This window comes from Aythya marila, assembly GCF_965140915.1.
Source record: "Aythya marila genome assembly, chromosome: 1".
Lineage (NCBI taxonomy): Eukaryota > Metazoa > Chordata > Aves > Anseriformes > Anatidae > Aythya > Aythya marila.
The window spans coordinates 149,290,916-149,309,495 of NC_139042.1; the positions used below are offsets into that span (position 1 = coordinate 149,290,916).

The window sequence follows — 18,580 nt, forward strand, 5'->3', positions numbered from 1 at the left end:
GATGGAGAATTTAATCAGCTCAGCAATGAGTCTGACATATGCCAGAGCCAGTACAGTGAGAGAAGAACTTTTTTACAGATGGAGCCAAGGAAGATTAGCTGGCTAATTTAGCTGGTTAAACCAAATACCCAAAGTTGGGTCATATGAACTCCTCAGTTTATCTCTACAGCTATTTCTGGCAAGGTAACACTTCTTGCTAGTTACAGCTTACAGCTGGAATTGCGTGGCTTGCTTCAGTGAGCAGGCTTCTCCTAGGACAGGTGGGTGAGCTGATATGTTGCACTCAGAGTACTGGAGAGGCTTGCTCTACTGTTTGCATGGAAAAACACATAACCTGTACCGTGTTTCTCTTATCATCACATGCACTCATGTTTTTAGTCAAAAGAGTAAATACAGCACTTAAATACACTTTCAGTCATTATACACACAATCAAGAGTGTGCAGAATTGCTTTACAGGACCTTTGATGTAGCTAAGTTCTCATCCTGAAGCACTGTTAGGTCTTAGCAGTTACACCTTTTATTTGGTATTAAAAGCTGAAAGGTGATATTCAGGCTTCTTTTGAATGTCAGCACAACTAAGATTTTTAAAACTCCTTTGATTTTTCTTAAGCAAAAATTAAGAACGAATTAAATAAATTTAAGTGGAAATTCTGAGATTTGCTTAAAACGTTAACTTGATGATATGTTCGTAGCTTTAAAATAGCTACAATAAACAATTTTTAGAAGTTTAATATTAAATCAAAGTTATTTTCTTCAATTGCCAACCTCCCTGTAAAGAGGTGAAACTTTCTTTGAGAGAGCATAAGTACACAGTTGCCTCATTCTTACCTATCACTTTTGTGCTACGTAATACAACTGGGCTTTGAGGAAACCAAACAGTGTAATCTATATGCAGCAAACAAGGCTAGTCTTGACCTCTAAATTCGAAGCATAGAAACAGATTTATCAGATTTCATGTCTCCTTCAAAAAGTAAAAAAATTTAAATACCTATATTGTATAATAATAAGAGTAAAGTAATCAACAAGAATTGGATTTCAACAAACTTAATCTAAAATCTCTGTTGGTTTAGCATAGTCAACAACAGAATTGGTTTGCATTTCTGCTACTCCAGCTGCCAAAGTTCAAAAAGATTGCAATGAAGCATTACATTTTCCCATTGCCAAGAAAATAACTACTATAACAAAACTGCCACAAAACGTGTTAAGGCAAGAGTTCTACGGGTTGGAGATAAGTTTACTCTGCAAATATGTATGGACATTAAATGCCTATTCAGTCATTGAGCAACATACCTCCCTCTAGGAACATACACATTATTAGGAAATCAAATCATGAAACTGCTTGTTAGTGAGTTTTAGAAAGGACTAACTTTGTCTGTTTGAGAGTGACAAAACTGTACTTCCAATTAAGTACTTGTAAAGTAATTCTCTGAGTTCAAATAGGCCTTCATGAAAACATGGCAGGTTTTTACATATAATCCTGGCACTGAACCCTCCCATACATATTTTCCTAGTCATTCTCACAGACATTTCAGCAGAGTAACTTTCTCAGGAAGGCAAAATGAGGCTGTGACACTTCAAGTATCTTATTAACATAGACATGCAGGTGCATTAGATTTGATCACTTTGTCAGCTGTCAGGGATGGAAATATCCAGCCTTCTGAACATGAGGCCTACTTTTACTCAAATTCACAGACTGTAGCAGGTTTTCACATTAAATTCTCTGACATTGTCACTGCAGGAGCCGGGTACGTGCATGCTTGTGGGTCCCCCCATGTCAGTGACTCGTGGTGGCAGCTGAGGTGGGCACCACTAGCATGCAGCGGGCAGGGACCCCCAGGCATGAAGGGAACCATGGCTCTCGGCCTCGAGCTGACAATGATGTCCTTCTTCCAAGCACACTCAACACCACGGCCCCAAGGGCAGGCTGAGGAGTCAGAATAAGAGGGTGGCTGTTGTGATGAGCACCACTAAGCTAGAAAGCACGGGGACCTGCCAAGTGCCCAGCTCGTTTTATCCCAGCTTGCTTTTTGTACCAGGGAGGTTGGAATTGGGTATCGGGAGGAATTTTTTCACGGAAAGATGTGGTCAGGGTTCAGGACAGGCCACCAGGGAGGCGGCGGCGTTGGCAGCCCTGGGGATGTTCAGGGGATGCGTGGACGCGGTGCTTAGGGACACGGGTCGGCGGTGGGTTTGTGGTGGGTGGACGGTTGGATGTGAGGATTACGAAGGTCTTTTACAAGTTTTTATTTTGTTTGGTTGTTTTTGTTTTGTTTTTTTTGTTTTTTAAGTGACTCTAGGGCTCCGTGACCCCCACGAACACCGCCCCTCAGGGCCGCATGAGGGGCAGCCGCGCCCAGCCCAATCCCCCCTCACAGCCCCGTAATGGCGGCCCCGCCCCACCCCGCGCCGCCAGGGGGCGCCTTGTGCCCCCCTCAGGACTACAACTCCCAGCATGCCGCGCGGCGCCACCGCGCACGCGCACTCGCCAGTAGCAAGGGGCGGAAGAGGAGGCCCTCGGGGCTGCCGGGAGAGGCCCGCCGGCGCCGCCACGACCGGAAGCTCCCGTTGCCGTGGCAACCGTGTCCCCGGTAAACATCCCGGGTGCCCCCGGAAGCCGTCGGGGCCGCGCTGCCCACGCGGGGCCGCTGTCACCGCTGCCCGGCCGCGGCCGCGCCCCACGCGGCCGGGGCGCCAAGCATCGACGCCTGATTGGTCGAAAACCCGCCGCCGGCCCCGCCCCTTGAGCCCCTCCGCGCAAACGATTGGCCGTCCGCAACGCCGCCCGGCCAACCGGCGCCGGCCACGCTCCGTCCGCAGGAAACCGCACATGGAAAGCCGCGATTGGCGGCCGCCGCCGCGCGCCCCGCCCCCGCCGGCTCGCCATTGGCCGCGTGTTTGGCGTGGGGCGCCGCCATTGGCCGGCCGCCGGCTGCCCCCCTCGCGCTGCGGCGGGGGCGCCGTTGATAAGGCGGAGGGGGAGGGACGCGGCTGCGCCAGCGGCATCGGCGGCGGCGGGGCCGGCTGGGCAGGGCTGGGCCGTGCTCGTCTCCGCCATGAGGTCGGCCTGGGCGCTCGCTCTGGGCTGCGCGCTGCTGCTGCTGGCCGGTGAGTGCCCCCCACACACGCACAGCCCCTCAGGGCGGCCGCCTTCTGGAACCTTCTGGCGGCGGAGGCTGAGGGGAGGGGGTGTGGGGTGTGTGGGGGGGGCGCCGGGCCTGCTCATGGCGGGTGGGGGGGCGCCTGCGTGCGGGTCTGGGCGTTATTCCCACCCCAGGAGGTGGTGGGGGTGCAGGGGTTGGGGGTGGGGGGCTGGTAATTTCTGTAGGGGCACCCCCGGGGGCTCAGCTCGCTGCCTGTCTCGTCCTGTCCAGCGTCCGTTAGCGCCGAGGAGGTGGATGTGGATGCAACGGTGGAGGATGACTTGGGGAAAAGCAGGGAAGGGTCCCGGACCGACGATGAAGTTGTTCAGAGGTTAGTAGGCGTGGGGTGCTGGGTAAGCGGCTTTTAAAGCATCAGGAGGTTTTCTCGCGTTCAAAAAAAAAAAAATCGGTTTTGGTATCAGGCATGCTTAAACTGGCAGAGCGTGGGGTGTGGGGGTGTAACACGCAAAAAGAAACCCAGTCAGATGTTAAAAATAAAATATATGAAGAGATTGTTGCCTTCTATAAAGAGGTGAGCCTGAAGACTCGGACTCAGAAGTTTTCAACTTGGTTTTGTCCAATATCAGTAGTACTACAAGAACCAATAAATAAATAGGGGTTATTCTTGCACATAACTGTATGTGGCAGGTTAGTGCCCACTGGTTGAATAGCTCTACACCAATGAACTGCTTCAGATCCTCAGATGTGTACCTCACATTGAGCGTTGCAGCAGTTGTAATATGCCTCTGTTTTTCCCTCAACTTCATAATAAAATAGTCTTACTTGCAGTCATGGACTTTCACTTGCATTTTAGATTGTGGTTAGGCAGTTGACGATAGCAAGTCTCACAGATCTCATTTGGTCACCACATTTGGGCTATCAGTGTCAGTGGTTTAAAGTTACTGTTTCTCTAGCTAGACCATCGTTGTGGGTGCTAGACAATTAGTGGAAACTGTACGTAGGCAGGGTTATTTGACAGTTTTTCATTATTCTTACAGAGAGGAAGAAGCTATCCAGCTAGATGGCCTAAATGCATCCCAGATTAAAGAAATTAGAGAAAAATCTGAGAAGTTTGCGTTTCAAGCAGAAGTTAACAGGATGATGAAACTTATCATCAATTCTTTATATAAAAATAAAGAGGTTAGTACCTGTATCAGTAGAACATGCTAGAACTGTTCATGTGTGTTCTTGAATTCCTGACAACTGGATTCTGTTTCAGATTTTCCTGAGGGAGCTTATTTCAAATGCTTCGGATGCTTTAGATAAGATACGGTTAATATCCTTGACTGATGAAAATGCTCTTGCTGGTAATGAGGAGCTCACTGTCAAAATCAAGGTAAGAAATGTCAGATATATCATCTACATCGTCTCTTACTGAAGAGCAGTGGCAGGAATGTAAGAAGACTGTATCATTAGGGTATTCAATTTATTGCCTAATACTGATGCAAATACAAATTAGGACTGTGTTAGGATCAAGTCTCCTTAATACTCTTCCGTGATAAGTGTATTAGGTAGTGAGATTTAAAATAAAGTCAAACTTAATCTTTTTCTTTCTTTTTTTAGTGTGACAAAGAGAAGAACATGCTTCACGTTACAGATACGGGTATTGGCATGACAAAAGAGGAGTTGATTAAAAACCTGGGTACTATTGCAAAGTCTGGTACAAGTGAATTCTTAAACAAGATGACTGAAATGCAGGATGATAGCCAGTCAACATCTGAGTTAATTGGCCAGTTTGGTGTTGGCTTTTATTCTGCCTTCTTAGTAGCAGACAGAGTTATTGTCACATCAAAACACAACAATGATACCCAGCACATCTGGGAATCAGACTCAAATGAATTCTCTGTGATTGATGACCCAAGAGGAAACACTTTAGGACGTGGCACAACCATAACGTAAGTATTAAGTTTCCTTGGAAAAAAATAAATGTTTTATAGATAAATCTTTCTCACTGGAATATGTGGATGACTTTAGCATTGTGACTACATGTAGCATTTGATTCTTGGAGTATGGATGTTTTCAGTTCAATAGAAACCTCCAAACTATTAATTGCATGCAGAATGTGAACTGGTAATGTAGCAATATGATTCTTTATTCTGTTAGATGAATGAAAAAAATCAATGAGCTTACTGCCAACTAACTGTTTGCAAGCAATTTCAGACTTTAACAGACTGTAGATTCATTCAGTTTCTCGATGCAGTTGTGGTACAACAAAACGTCTACAGGGTTGTAGAGCCTTCTCTCAGAAACAAGTGACTGTTAATACACCAGTCAGACTGGTCTGATGCGACTTTGAAGTTAGATGTAGTTTGACAGCCCTATTTTTTTTTTTCCACTTTCATGTGCACATAAGTTTCTTTGATCTGGGCTTAGAGGAGCCCTTCAGTCATTTTCAGGACTTCTTTCTACTGAAAGGTAGGGCATTGGCATGCCAATGATACTGGAAGGAAAACGTTTGTCTTGGTCCTCTGGGTCCAAATGAAGTCAGAATGCATCAAGGTCCTGATCACTGTTAATTTGAGGCCTTTGTTTTGATTTACAGGTGGTGTTATGCCCCTAATTGTTTTAAAAAAAGTGATTCTATCTGATTGAAGTAGTCTTAAAAGAGATTCAGTTTTTGAAGGAATAACTGAATATTTGCTAGTTGAGCTGCAGTTGAATAATTTTGGGTCACTAGAGCTGCAATAGTGGAAAGATGAGTCTCCTCCAGTAAGACTGCTTTAAACTACTAGTCCAACACTCTTACTTGTGTATTTTCTTCTAGCCTTGTCTTGAAGGAAGAAGCATCTGACTATCTTGAGTTGGATACTGTTAAAAACCTTGTCAAGAAATACTCACAGTTCATCAACTTCCCCATATATGTGTGGAGCAGCAAGGTAAGTGCATTCAACAGAGCATTGTACGCTGAGCTGTATTTCATAACTCATGGTCTTTCAAGGGCCAGATACTTCAAGAAGGAGGGCATAGTATAGAATTTTTACTAGTCTAACTTTCTAAATTTTTACTGGTTTTGGCTACTCAGATTTAGTGGAAAGGAAGAACTGGCTAGTATTTTGCTAGTTACTTACTACTAAAGGCACGAACTTGTGCTAAGATCACAGACTTTGAAGGAACTTGGTTTTATTAACTCATTTTCTTTATTACCCAAAGAAGCAAAGCTTTGCAAAATACTAGGAAGGAATCTTTATTTCACATGCTTTGATTAGTATCTGGAAGCTTTGGAAAGCTCTCAAGCATGCTTAGGTGTCCTTCTCAATATTGGGCAGCACTTTAACTTTAAGGATTGTTCTTGCAATGTTTTTCTTGGTGTAGCACTAACTTGACATCACCCAGTCTGATTAAAGTTGGTGTTTTGGTAAAGGTGAACTGTAAAGCTATGAAGAACTTAAATTTTAAGTACAGTGTACCAGAGTAGCAAAGGATAGCATGTGGTCATGAAAAACGTGACTGAAAAAACACGTCTGTGGGGAAATGGTTGCTACAGGCAATCAGTCTCTCAGCACTGCTTTAACTTGGGTGATTGAGGACACTTGAGAGAATAGTTTCCTGGCAGGTACTTCTAGTAAATAGTCTAAACACCACTTTGAAATGTCTACTTAGACAGAGACTGTTGAAGAACCTGTAGAAGAAGAGGAAGCAAAAGAGAAAGAAGAAACAGAAGATGATGAAGCAGCAGTGGAAGAAGAAGAGGAGGAGAAGAAGCCAAAAACGAAGAAGGTAAGCTGTTTCAGACTACATGAGGTCTTCTAAGTCATGTCAGATACTTCAGCAGCTTTCATAGTCTTCTACAGGAGTGTTTGCAAACAGTCCCACTCAGCTGTAGTAAGACACCTTGTAAGATGGTAAATAACATGTGGTAGAAATGAGGTGAATAGGGAGCCCGCCGGCCCTACTACAGGCAGGGAGCCCGCCGGCCCTACTACAGGCAGGGAGCCCGCCGGCCCTACTACAGGCAGGGAGCCCGCCGGCCCTACTACAGGCAGGGAGCCCGCCGGCCCTACTACAGGCAGGGAGCCCGCCGGCCCTACTACAGGCAGGGAGCCCGCCGGCCCTACTACAGGCAGGGAGCCCGCCGGCCCTACTACAGGCAGGGAGCCCGCCGGCCCTACTACAGGCAGGGAGCCCGCCGGCCCTACTACAGGCAGGGAGCCCGCCGGCCCTACTACAGGCAGGGAGCCCGCCGGCCCTACTACAGGCAGGGAGCCCGCCGGCCCTACTACAGGCAGGGAGCCCGCCGGCCCTACTACAGGCAGGGAGCCCGCCGGCCCTACTACAGGCAGGGAGCCCGCCGGCCCTACTACAGGCAGGGAGCCCGCCGGCCCTACTACAGGCAGGGAGCCCGCCGGCCCTACTACAGGCAGGGAGCCCGCCGGCCCTACTACAGGCAGGGAGCCCGCCGGCCCTACTACAGGCAGGGAGCCCGCCGGCCCTACTACAGGCAGGGAGCCCGCCGGCCCTACTACAGGCAGGGAGCCCGCCGGCCCTACTACAGGCAGGGAGCCCGCCGGCCCTACTACAGGCAGGGAGCCCGCCGGCCCTACTACAGGCAGGGAGCCCGCCGGCCCTACTACAGGCAGGGAGCCCGCCGGCCCTACTACAGGCAGGGAGCCCGCCGGCCCTACTACAGGCAGGGAGCCCGCCGGCCCTACTACAGGCAGGGAGCCCGCCGGCCCTACTACAGGCAGGGAGCCCGCCGGCCCTACTACAGGCAGGGAGCCCGCCGGCCCTACTACAGGCAGGGAGCCCGCCGGCCCTACTACAGGCAGGGAGCCCGCCGGCCCTACTACAGGCAGGGAGCCCGCCGGCCCTACTACAGGCAGGGAGCCCGCCGGCCCTACTACAGGCAGGGAGCCCGCCGGCCCTACTACAGGCAGGGAGCCCGCCGGCCCTACTACATTCTTAAGGTTTATACAGTGAGCTTCTCAAAGCAGTACTGGATTAAATAAACAGAAACTGAGTGGTTTAAATTGAACATAGTCTTTGCTGGGATGTCTTTTTCAGTGTGGTAGAGGAAGAGTAATCACAACACTTGAGTGAATATGAAATGTGCATAGGGTACACTGAAGTGTGGACTTGCGTTCTGTTGCCATGTGCTTATTGCTAATACATACACTTGTGTGACATTATCCAGGCCACTCTCTAATTTAGTTTGTTGATTAGAAATACATATTTTTCTAATGCTGTTATAGGACTTTATCCTCAGTGGAGATTCTGTAATGGACTCAAAACCTGAATTAAAGAACACATCTTTATTCTTGTGTTTACATGCCTAGGTTGAAAAGACTGTCTGGGATTGGGAGCTCATGAATGACATAAAACCAATCTGGCAGAGACCATCTAAAGAAGTCGAAGAAGATGAATACAAAGCTTTTTACAAAACCTTTTCCAAGGTAAGCTGTAAGCTTCAAAACTTTTCCAAAGCAGTAGGCTTGCTGTAGTATTTTTTTGTTGTGTAAACAACACTGAGTGCTTTGTTCTTAAGAATAAATTGCTGCCAGGAAGAGGACTGAACTGAAAGCTTTCTGTGAGGTGTAGCGTTCAGCTAGGAGCTGCTCTCTTCTTCAGAGAGAAATTTTAAAAACTGACAGGGAAATTTTAATGTAGTCTAAGAGTGTCTATGTTTGTGTTGTACATGATAGGAGGAAACAGTGTGTTTCTACAAAGCCCTATTTACAAGTAAAGACAGTCTTAACATGACTTAAGAATATCTTACTGTGGTCTTGGCATCGCCTTGGTTGGCTTTAAAAAAGGGAAGCATCTTGTAGTTCTTAGAAGGTAACTTCTGTGCAAGTAACTCAGTAAAATCTGGAAATTTTGGTTCTTTAAATCATGGTTAGGTAGCTTAATTATGTAATAACTTGCAAATTCATCTTATAAGTAGAAGAACTGACTTGCCAATACTTTGCCAACATAGACTTAAATGAAATTTCACTTCACAGGAACATGATGATCCAATGGCTTACATCCACTTTACTGCTGAAGGGGAAGTCACTTTCAAATCAATCTTGTTTGTTCCTAATTCTGCTCCACGTGGCTTGTTTGATGAATATGGATCTAAAAAAAGCGATTTCATTAAGGTAAGACAAGCAAGTGATTATTGATATGGTTTTCTGTTTAAAAAAAAAAACAATAATCCATGACCTGATCATTGTTCTTTCTGTAATTCAGCTGTATGTTCGAAGAGTGTTCATCACTGATGACTTCCATGACATGATGCCCAAATACCTTAACTTCGTTAAAGGTGTTGTAAGTATTTAAAAAAAAAGTAAGTAAGACTTAATTTTTATTTCCAAATGCTGCTAGCTATACTTAGAACATTTCTTCTTCAATTAGGTGGATTCTGATGATCTTCCTCTGAATGTATCTCGTGAAACACTTCAGCAGCATAAATTGTTAAAGGTAAGATCCTGTCTTTAATTGGGGGCACATCCAAAGTGAGTAAGTAGATAAGTCAAGACACTTAGCATCTAAATCTTAACTGTTTTAAATATTGTTAGGAGTGTGAAAGTAAAGTATTGGTAACCAAGCATTGCTGTTTTCAGACTAGTTTTGTTTAAGTCAGAACACTTGAGTGTCCTGATCCCGTTCTTTGCAGTGAGGCTGAATAGAGGGATCTTTCAATTGCACATTGCTGCAACTCTGTATTACTGCTTTTTCTAGGTGATCAGAAAGAAACTTGTTCGTAAAACTCTTGATATGATCAAGAAAATTGCAGAGGAAAAATACAATGACACCTTCTGGAAAGAGTTTGGTACTAATGTCAAGCTTGGAGTTATTGAGGATCACTCCAATCGTACACGACTGGCTAAACTTCTTCGCTTCCAGTCCTCTCATCATGAAAGTAACCTTACAAGCCTTGACCAGTATGTGGAAAGAATGAAAGAGAAACAAGACAAAATATATTTCATGGCAGGTGCCAGCAGAAAGGAGGTAAGTGAGCAGGGAAGGAAAAAAATATTACTGCTATGGTTTTATGGTACAATAAACATCGTGAACTGCCTGTACTCGCTGTAAAGCGTGGTGTAGCCATGGTCATGTTACTACAGTTCAGTTTTCCTTGTGTTAATATTTGTAAAATAGCAGTACAATTCTCAGTAGCTGCTAGTATTAGTGTTAAACTGGTATCTTGGTCTGTCCTCATTATAGGCTGAGTCCTCACCGTTTGTTGAACGTCTTCTGAAAAAGGGCTACGAAGTGATCTACCTGACTGAACCTGTAGATGAATACTGTATTCAAGCTCTGCCAGAATTTGATGGCAAGAGGTTTCAGAACGTAGCAAAAGAAGGCGTTAAGTTTGAAGAAAGCGAAAAATCTAAGGAGAGTCGAGAAGCCTTGGAAAAGGAATTTGAACCACTCTTGAACTGGATGAAAGACAAAGCTCTGAAGGACAAGGTTAGAAATATTTAATGCCTGTTTGTAAATGCTGCTCTAGTTCATACAAAGCCTTGCAAATTCTGGGGATGTGGAGCTGACCATAACTTCTTGGTCTGTTCTTCTCTGGATAAAGAAGTGTTTTAACACCTTTACTTCAGGAAGGCAGTGAGTTAGAATGTCACCTTAGAGCTTTCATAAAATACTGAAGTGGCCATGTGGTAGCAAATTTGAGCTGTTTAATTCCCTTGAAGAGTTGTTCCTTGAACTAATATCGAGGCTTTTTTCTGCAGATTGAAAAAGCTGTGCTCTCTCAACGTTTAACCCAGTCTCCATGTGCACTTGTGGCTAGTCAGTATGGATGGTCTGGTAACATGGAAAGAATCATGAAAGCTCAAGCTTACCAAACTGGGAAGGACATATCTACAAAGTAAGCTTTCAGATAGCAGCAAATGTGAAATGCAGTTGATAAACCTTGGTTGGTGTGGGCACAAGAAGCTTCCATGTGGTTCAAATGATCCTCCATAATTTAAGGTCATTTCTAAATAAGCTGCAACCTCTATAATAGTCACTGTTTCAAAGCCTGTTAGGTAAAAGTCTGCTTACTGAGCAATACTTCTCAATACTTGTCAGTAGTATTTGCATCTGTCATTTGGTGACAAAAGATGAACTATCACAATAACTTGTATTTTTAGAGGATCACTAATACTGAAGCAGGGAGGGGGGGGTAACAAGGTTAGTAAGCGTTCTTGAGTTTAAAGGGGTACCTGGGTCCCATTCTTCAAAACTTAATGATGTGATTATTCCTGTTTCTTCTATTCTTTCCAGTTACTATGCTAGCCAAAAGAAGACATTTGAAATAAACCCCAGGCATCCACTGATCAAAGACATGCTGAGGCGAGTCAAGGTAAATAAGTAACAGTAGTGAAATGCTGACTGCAAAGCTGTCAGTGCAGCCTAATTAACAGCTGTGTTTGTGGGGTTTTTTGTGCTTCCATATTAGGAAAATGAAGATGACAAAACAGTTTCAGATCTTGCAGTGGTACTGTTCGAAACTGCAACTTTGAGATCAGGATATATGTTACCAGACACCAAAGAATATGGAGACAGAATAGAAAGGATGCTTCGTCTGAGTTTAAACATTGACCTGGATGCAAAGGTTAGTTGCCAACAACTTATAACTGATGAAGAAGCAGATATTTAAATCTATTAAGATGTAACTGCAGTGGTGTAGATTTGCATATGTACCTAGTATCCTATACTGAAGTGGTGTCAGGAGTCTGATCCAAGTTTCTGTCTGGGAAAGTGATGAGCTAATGAGCCTTTTGTGCTTGTATCCTCTTCCACTGCCACTGCTCTTTGCAGTTGAATGGGATTCTACTCTTCCATTATGCTCTTTTCAAGTATTGCTGTCTTTAAGTGGTGGTTCTATGGGAATAAATTAGGGGCAAGATAGAGGCATGTGCCCACTTCACAAATGGAGAAATTCATAAGTTGAGTATAGGTCTTCCCTCAATGCTGTGCAAGAACTTAGGCTGGTATTCTGCCAGGGGAAATACAATAATGTATTAGTGCAAAAAGAGAATCCAGTTTCTCCTTCAGTTATCCTGGCGCACGTTATGAACTGATAGTACCATAGCCTGTATTTAGCTAGTCTGTAACTAGCAAACATTGTAAGCAAAACTTTGAATGCATAGTGAGGTGTTTATGACCTTCCCACAGGTGGAAGAAGAACCTGAAGAGCCTGAAGATGCAGCTGAGGAGGCAGAGCAAGAAGAAGAAGAGGTGGATGCTGATGCTGAAGACAGTGAAACACAGAAGGTAAGATCTCAAGTTTGATTATTCTTCATTCTTTTATATCTATGTGCAGCTTTACCTGGTGCTTCCTGACAACAGATTTCTTCACCTAGCATTCTGTGACCATAGCTGTCAGTGTAAAGGGTTTTCCCTCCAAGAAAAGCTTGGAAAAACACCTACTGCACAAATCTTTATTCCGTATCAAGTTTCTTTATAAGAAGAAAAAAACAGGTGTATTCAGGGTTTGGAGCTAAATTAAGCTAAAGATATTGTAATGAGTGCCCTGTGGCAAAAAGTAGTAGTAAATCGCCTACCATGAGCTTCCTATTACCTTTTCACTTTCCACAGCTTGTGGGCAGTAGTCTCAACAAATTGGCTATCAAGTACTGTGGTTTCTCAGTGATGTTAACTTGTAAGTTACTGTGAAGTCCTGACTGGACCTGCTTGCTTAGGCTGCTTTTGGAAGAGTCCTGTAGCAGTACATCTTGAGACTAATAAAAATACAAAGCTTTTAGAGATGTATTTGCCTACTACTATCTGTCAGATCACGGAAGAATACATTGAAGAACAATACTTACTGTATTGTAAATAATTATATTAGTTTTGATGCTATCACTACTGCATTTACAGAGTAGTATAACCTGTGTGATAGCAATAAATAAGGGAGCAAAGTTATGGGATGTTTACTAATACTATCCCTGAAAGGTAACTTAAAGTATTAAAGATAGTAAACTAAATTTGAGTGGACTGAAGTTTTGTTTTTTCAATGTCTCTTCAAAAGTTATATCACTTCTGTTAGTGCTTTGGGAAGTATCAGCAGTCTTTCAGTTCATCTGAAACAGCTTTTGTAACCTTTTGCACTTTGAAAAAGCAATGTTCTGATTCTCTTGTTTGTCTCCACAGGAATCCACAGATGTGAAAGATGAACTGTAAACTGCACTTGCCTACCATCCTGCATTGGAGGGCTAGGAAGGGATGTGAATTAGGTTTTGTTTTTTTCCACTGTAAGAGGTTGAGGGATGGTGTGGGGGTTAAGGGCAGAGGAGATTTTTTTTAAGTTGACTTTTCTAAAACATTCCTCATGAATGTAAATTTGTATTATTTAACTGACTTGGTGTAAAATCTTGTCATGTACAAAATAAAATGTTCCCAAACACCATTAACTCTAAATTTTACATAGTAAGCTCCCCTCATCTTAAAGAATTAAAGGGGTTGTCTTGAGTGTTCAGGTCCTTTGTCCAACAGGGAGTTTGCTGTCCTGAGGTTGTTCCACACTGGTACAGCCGCACAGTCAAAAACATGCTTAAGGCTGGGTTTTGTGTTAACAGATGTGCTGTGCTGTTCAGTCCCAAGTATACCTGGCATTTAAGAGTTCTACTGAAACTTGTTTGTGTGGAATAAGTATTCAGGAAATTTTATAGTACTGACATCTTAAAGATGAGAGGGCATTTAAAAATAAGTGTTGGAATTGAAAGTCCTGCTGGCAATGTTTATAAAAAAAAAAAAGTGGGTTTGTAGCAGGCTTTCTGAAATATGCTTAAAATACAGGGGCACTGGATGTGACTTTACTGCACTTTACAGAACAGGCAGTGGTAGCTATTGCAGCTGAGATGAGCAAAAGCTTGTCCTTTCATTAAAAGGTTGAAGAATAGCTGGAAGTGATTTACTCTCTGGGAGCCTATCCTTATCCTCCACTGTAGTAACCCTGCCTTTAACTCAGGTAGCTTTCCCAACAGCTGCAGTAGTCCTTTCTCCATTTTTTCATGTGGAAGTTCTTTGCTGTTACAGTTCCTCTTTAATGCTATTATTTCTGAACTTTTTAGCTCTTGTTCTGTGTCCCTACTGTGACAAATCACTGTACCTACTTAAGCTAATTCAAGCCACATCTGTTGACACCAAATGGAATACTGTGTAATGTAGACAAGTTGGACACGCCACTGTCTCTTCTACTTCCTGCATTAGTTTTGTGGTTGCATGAAGCACTGTTTTCTCACTAGTGCCTCTACTTCTGAAACAAATTTTCACAGAGTTGGCAGGAAAGGTTTACATTGATTCTTCATTTGCCTTCTGTGAAAGTACAGAGTTGTTGTCTAAGTACTGTTCCTACTTGAGAACCACTCTTGTTAACTAGGCAGGCAAAAGAGTGGACTTCAAATCTTATTATCTTAGGTGAAATCACCTATAATTGGGTGAAGACACCTAAACACTGAGGTGAAAAAGCTTGTGTTCCCATTTACTTTTACTAGCCTGTGTTGCCCAAATACTTAATTAGGGTTTATTTGTGGGCGTAGAGTTTATTAAAGTATGCTGTTTAAGACTGCCTGGAAAATGAGCTTAATTGGGGTGGGGGTTCACTGCTGAAGCATCTTTAATACACAAAGTTGAGTTAGGAGTGGTCCAACTCTTGAGTTGTTTAGCAGGTAGCAGTATCAGCTGTAATAGCAGCAGTCCTTTGTTAGTAAGTTCTTAAATAGGGCAAAAGCACCATTTTTAAGGCATGTATTTTGTAGCAATTAACTACTTCTAAGGTTTTCATTTAATATTTCCTAAAAATAACTTGCAGTGTTCCAGGTTCACTATATAAAGCTTGAAATATGAAGTAAATCCTTTAATGCATTAAAAGTACGCATGCCCATCTTACCTATGCTTGACCAGCAGGCGTGGCTTAGGCCTGCTGTCTGGTTTTGCAGCTCAGAAACCTGGTAGGAATGTTACTGGAGGTGTAGGCTTGTTTGCTGTGGAATCCTTTTCTGTTTATTCCTTACAAACTTTAAACCACCTTTTGCTCTGTCCCATGGCTGGAGTTCTGAAGGCATTGATGGGTTACAGGATGCCCTGTCTGCTTCAGTGTCAAAAATAAAGAGCACACTTTGGAGTCATGCTTTGTGCTTCTTCATCTTCCTCAGCTGAGGCTATCATGTGCAGCACGGTTGTGGTCCAGCTGCTTTATTTACCCTGGAGTGACAAGTGTTTGCTATTAATAGGCACAAACATGCAGCTGTAACTTTTTATCAACTCTGAAACAGTGTCACTGCTGGAAGAAGGGTCTTGCAGTCATACTGAGTTGTTTTTTTCACTCCTGTAGGTATTCTGATTCAGGGCAGTAATTGCTATTCAAACCAGGCACAGTGGTGGCTTTGCTGCCACTAGGTGGGCACTCATGAGAGGTTCCCCCTGTGCTAAACCATGCTCCTTGTTGCTCAGTTTCCACTACAAGCAGGATGCATTTGGAAAAACGAAGCTGAATTTGTGATTAAATTTGCTGCAGCCTTTAGATCTGAAGTCAGTCAGCAGCAAAATGACAGAGTCTGATAAACTGTAAGTGAATCAGGTAAGGTACCTGTCCCTTTAAAGAGAAACCACAGTGGGTTTCAGTTATCCCTATTTAGAATAAGAACAAAATACTGCCGAAGTGTCTCACCTACCTTCAATAAGCTGTTACCTGGCTCTCAAAGCTATTGAGGTGTACAGTTATCAATCTAACCACTGATAGGTGCAGCAAAGCACAAATTGCCACCAGCACTGAGCCTAGTTAGATGTCTTCTGCTAGATTGTTTAAATTTCACATTTTGTGCCCAAATGAAGTCTTTTACTGTTGGTGCTGGTGGAGGGGTCATTGAGGTGGTCTCTGATCTAGCAATGCTAACCCCAGGCTGCAGCCTAAACATCCGTGGGGGCAGGTGAGAGCAGGGAATGATCTCATCCCACCTCAGCTGCCTTTCTCAATCAGCAAATAATTGCAAGAGCTGTGTGAAAGGGGAGGCCTGTAGACATGCAAAGGGGCTACAACCTTTTCCCTAGGAAAACCAGTTCCAGCTTAAGCAGGTATAAAATACCAACTTCACAGCTGAAGTAGATGTAAAAGTATTGTGCAATCATTTCTAGACACCTGTGTTACTACAGGAACTCCACGTATGCTGCCAGTAGCAATTAGTGAGCTTTTTGTTTCCTAATATGAATCATCTGCCACCCCATGTTTTCTCTTCCCAAGCCCAATGGGAGTGAGATTTGAGGTTGAAGCCTGTGCCTAATCTGGGTGCCTTTGTCAAGGGAAAGCAATTCCTAGCCTTCACATGCTCTGCTGCAGACTGTGCAAAAAGTGGTTGGCATGCCATCCTTGTCATGCCAGGTCAGTGTGTATCTTCTTGAGTTCCTTGTGCAAGAATGTCGTGGGGAGCCTGAGCCCTGAAAGGTAAACCTGCACTTACAGTACCTGCACAGAGTTGGAGGACAAACGATTTTGCTGTTATCTGCACATATTTGCTCCATTTTAACTAATACAATCAAATAGATTTCCCATCAGTAATACAGATGAACCCAATGTAACTGCTGTAACAGCAGTTAACCAGCATTAGTCCTGTACAAGAAGAGCTGCAGTAAGGAGTCTTTATTTGTTCATGCCATAATTTACTGCACTAGGTTCTGTATTATATAAAACAAAACATCTTGTAGTATAAGAAGAGGGTAAGTGCCAACAGTCAATGTACTAGAACCCCCAGAAGAACAGACACTCATAAAGCTAATGAGTGTCAATAAAAGTTTGATTTTTTTTTAATGTTTTTACATGCTTCTCTAGCTTCCTATGCTTGTTCATCAGCTGTTGTGGTTTAACCCTGGCAGGCAGCTAGGCACCAGACAGCAGTTACCTCATTGGCCCCACTGGAGGGGGATGAGAATGGGAGAGGTAAAGGTTAGGAAACTCAGAGGTTGAGACAAAGATAGGTGGGTAGGTCAAGTAAAAGCTATGCCCCCAAGCAAGGCATTCAGTTGCTGCTTCCCCTCAGCAGGCGGATGTCAGCCATTCACAGGAAAGCAGAGCTCTGGCACAACAGCTTCCTGGGAAGACAAAGGCCATCGCTCTGTTCACACATTTCTTCACCGTCCAGTTTTAAATTTGAGCACATCCCAGGGCACAGGCTGTCCCTTGGGTCTCCTCCCAGCTCTGGGTGCATCCCCAGCCTCCTCACTGGCAGGGCAGCATGAGAAACTGAAAAGACCTTGCCTCTGGGCAGGCACTGCTGCAGCAACTTAAACATCCATGTTATTGCTGCTATTTTAATCAAAAATCCAGAATGTAACATTATGTAAACATCTATGAAGAAAACTTCCTGTACCAAAACGAGGGCATCATCTGAAAAGCTTCAAACTCCAACAGACGTGGTCAATGTGAGTTCACACCTTTTATTTTGGAGGATATTTACACTGCAAATCAAGACTAAAATAAAATCATACACTCTTTGGTAAACAACTGATTGGATTTTTGACAGTATTCATCACGCATTTATTTACAAGATATGCCACCTGTAAATTCTACTTTGGTGAAACTAAAAAGCATAAAGAACATCCCATGTGGATTTCTGTAGTTGAGATAGTTGAACAAACGCTTTTATCAGTCCCAGTTCTCGGAAGTAAATGTGGTCAGTGCTGAGATGTTTCAGCTTTGTTCGATCTTGCTTTCACACCCAACAGTTCTGTTCTCAGCTCTCCAGGCTTAGGAGGTATTTCAGGTATACTCTGTTAAAAACAGAAAGACATCAGTGCTGTACCAGAAAAAAAAAAATAAATAACAGAAACAGCACATTAACATACCTGTAAGAGGTGGCATTATATCCAAATTGTCATTACGTCTCCCTCATTTTTGAGCAGAGTATAATTTTTACAAGCAAAACATATTGAAAATTAACCTACTGCCTTTTTGTATTTTGACTTCTATTTCAAAGTAGCAAAACGCACGGAGTGAAAGGAGGAGGAAGGCAGCGCAGGCCGGTGAAAGGCACCGAGCTGCCCTTTGCCGTTTGGGGCAGAGAGCTTGGTGTAAGGAGCTTGGTAAGGAGCTTTCCTCCTTAAAAAATCTTGCTAGTCTAGAGGGATACAGATCACTCTGAATATTTAACTCTAATAAAGTTCAGATACTGAAACCCCGTGTGTCCTTCCACTTCTCCCTGAGCAGCGGGGCTTGTATTTTGTTGCCGCTTCTATTTTGACACGGCTGCGAGTTCTCAGGCCTCGAGGAGCCCGAACTGACCCACCCCAAAGCCCGGCCGCCCCCTGCCCCTATACCCCCCGCAGCACTCACGAGGTCGGGCCCGTAGTACCTGTGCACCACCTCGGCCCCCGCCAGCATGGCCAGCAGGCTGGCCGCCAGCGTCTTCAGGTAGGTGGGCCAGGGCACGCCGGCGGGCATGGCGGCGGGGCGGGGAGACGAAAGGCGAGGAGAGGAGAGCAGGGGAGGAGCAGGATGCGCGTCAGGGGGACGGGGCCGCCGCGGAAC

The 18,580-nt window shown here is 44.2% G+C and overlaps 2 protein-coding genes across 3 annotated transcripts; one reads left to right on the forward strand and one right to left on the reverse strand.

Moving 5' to 3' along the window:
- The first annotated feature begins 2,951 nt into the window (after window positions 1-2,951).
- Window positions 2,952-13,466, forward strand: HSP90B1 (heat shock protein 90 beta family member 1). Its single transcript, XM_082770011.1, has 18 exons — window positions 2,952-3,106; window positions 3,373-3,472; window positions 4,140-4,281; window positions 4,361-4,477; window positions 4,705-5,036; window positions 5,906-6,017; window positions 6,742-6,858; window positions 8,415-8,531; window positions 9,081-9,218; window positions 9,310-9,387; window positions 9,475-9,540; window positions 9,802-10,071; window positions 10,288-10,533; window positions 10,806-10,942; window positions 11,341-11,419; window positions 11,516-11,671; window positions 12,235-12,333; window positions 13,213-13,466. The coding sequence occupies exons 1-18, from the start codon at window positions 3,055-3,057 to the stop codon at window positions 13,240-13,242; spliced, it is 2,388 nt and encodes a 795-aa protein (XP_082626137.1). The 5' UTR covers window positions 2,952-3,054; the 3' UTR covers window positions 13,243-13,466.
- Window positions 13,467-17,474: 4,008 nt separating this feature from the next.
- On the reverse strand, window positions 17,475-18,558 carry UQCC6 (ubiquinol-cytochrome c reductase complex assembly factor 6). Of its 2 annotated transcripts, none has more exons than XR_014318344.1 (2): window positions 18,405-18,537; window positions 17,475-17,823 (listed from the first exon to the last, which is right to left on the reverse strand). XR_014318344.1 is itself a non-coding variant. In XM_082770071.1 (2 exons), exons 1-2 carry the CDS (start codon window positions 18,491-18,493, stop codon window positions 17,728-17,730), a joined length of 204 nt encoding a protein of 67 aa, XP_082626197.1. In that variant the 5' UTR covers window positions 18,494-18,558; the 3' UTR covers window positions 17,475-17,727. The 2 variants fall into 2 exon arrangements, 1 of the variants encoding a protein (XP_082626197.1); XM_082770071.1 differs by having other exon boundaries at window positions 18,386-18,558.
- Between the last annotated feature and the right edge of the window lie 22 nt (window positions 18,559-18,580).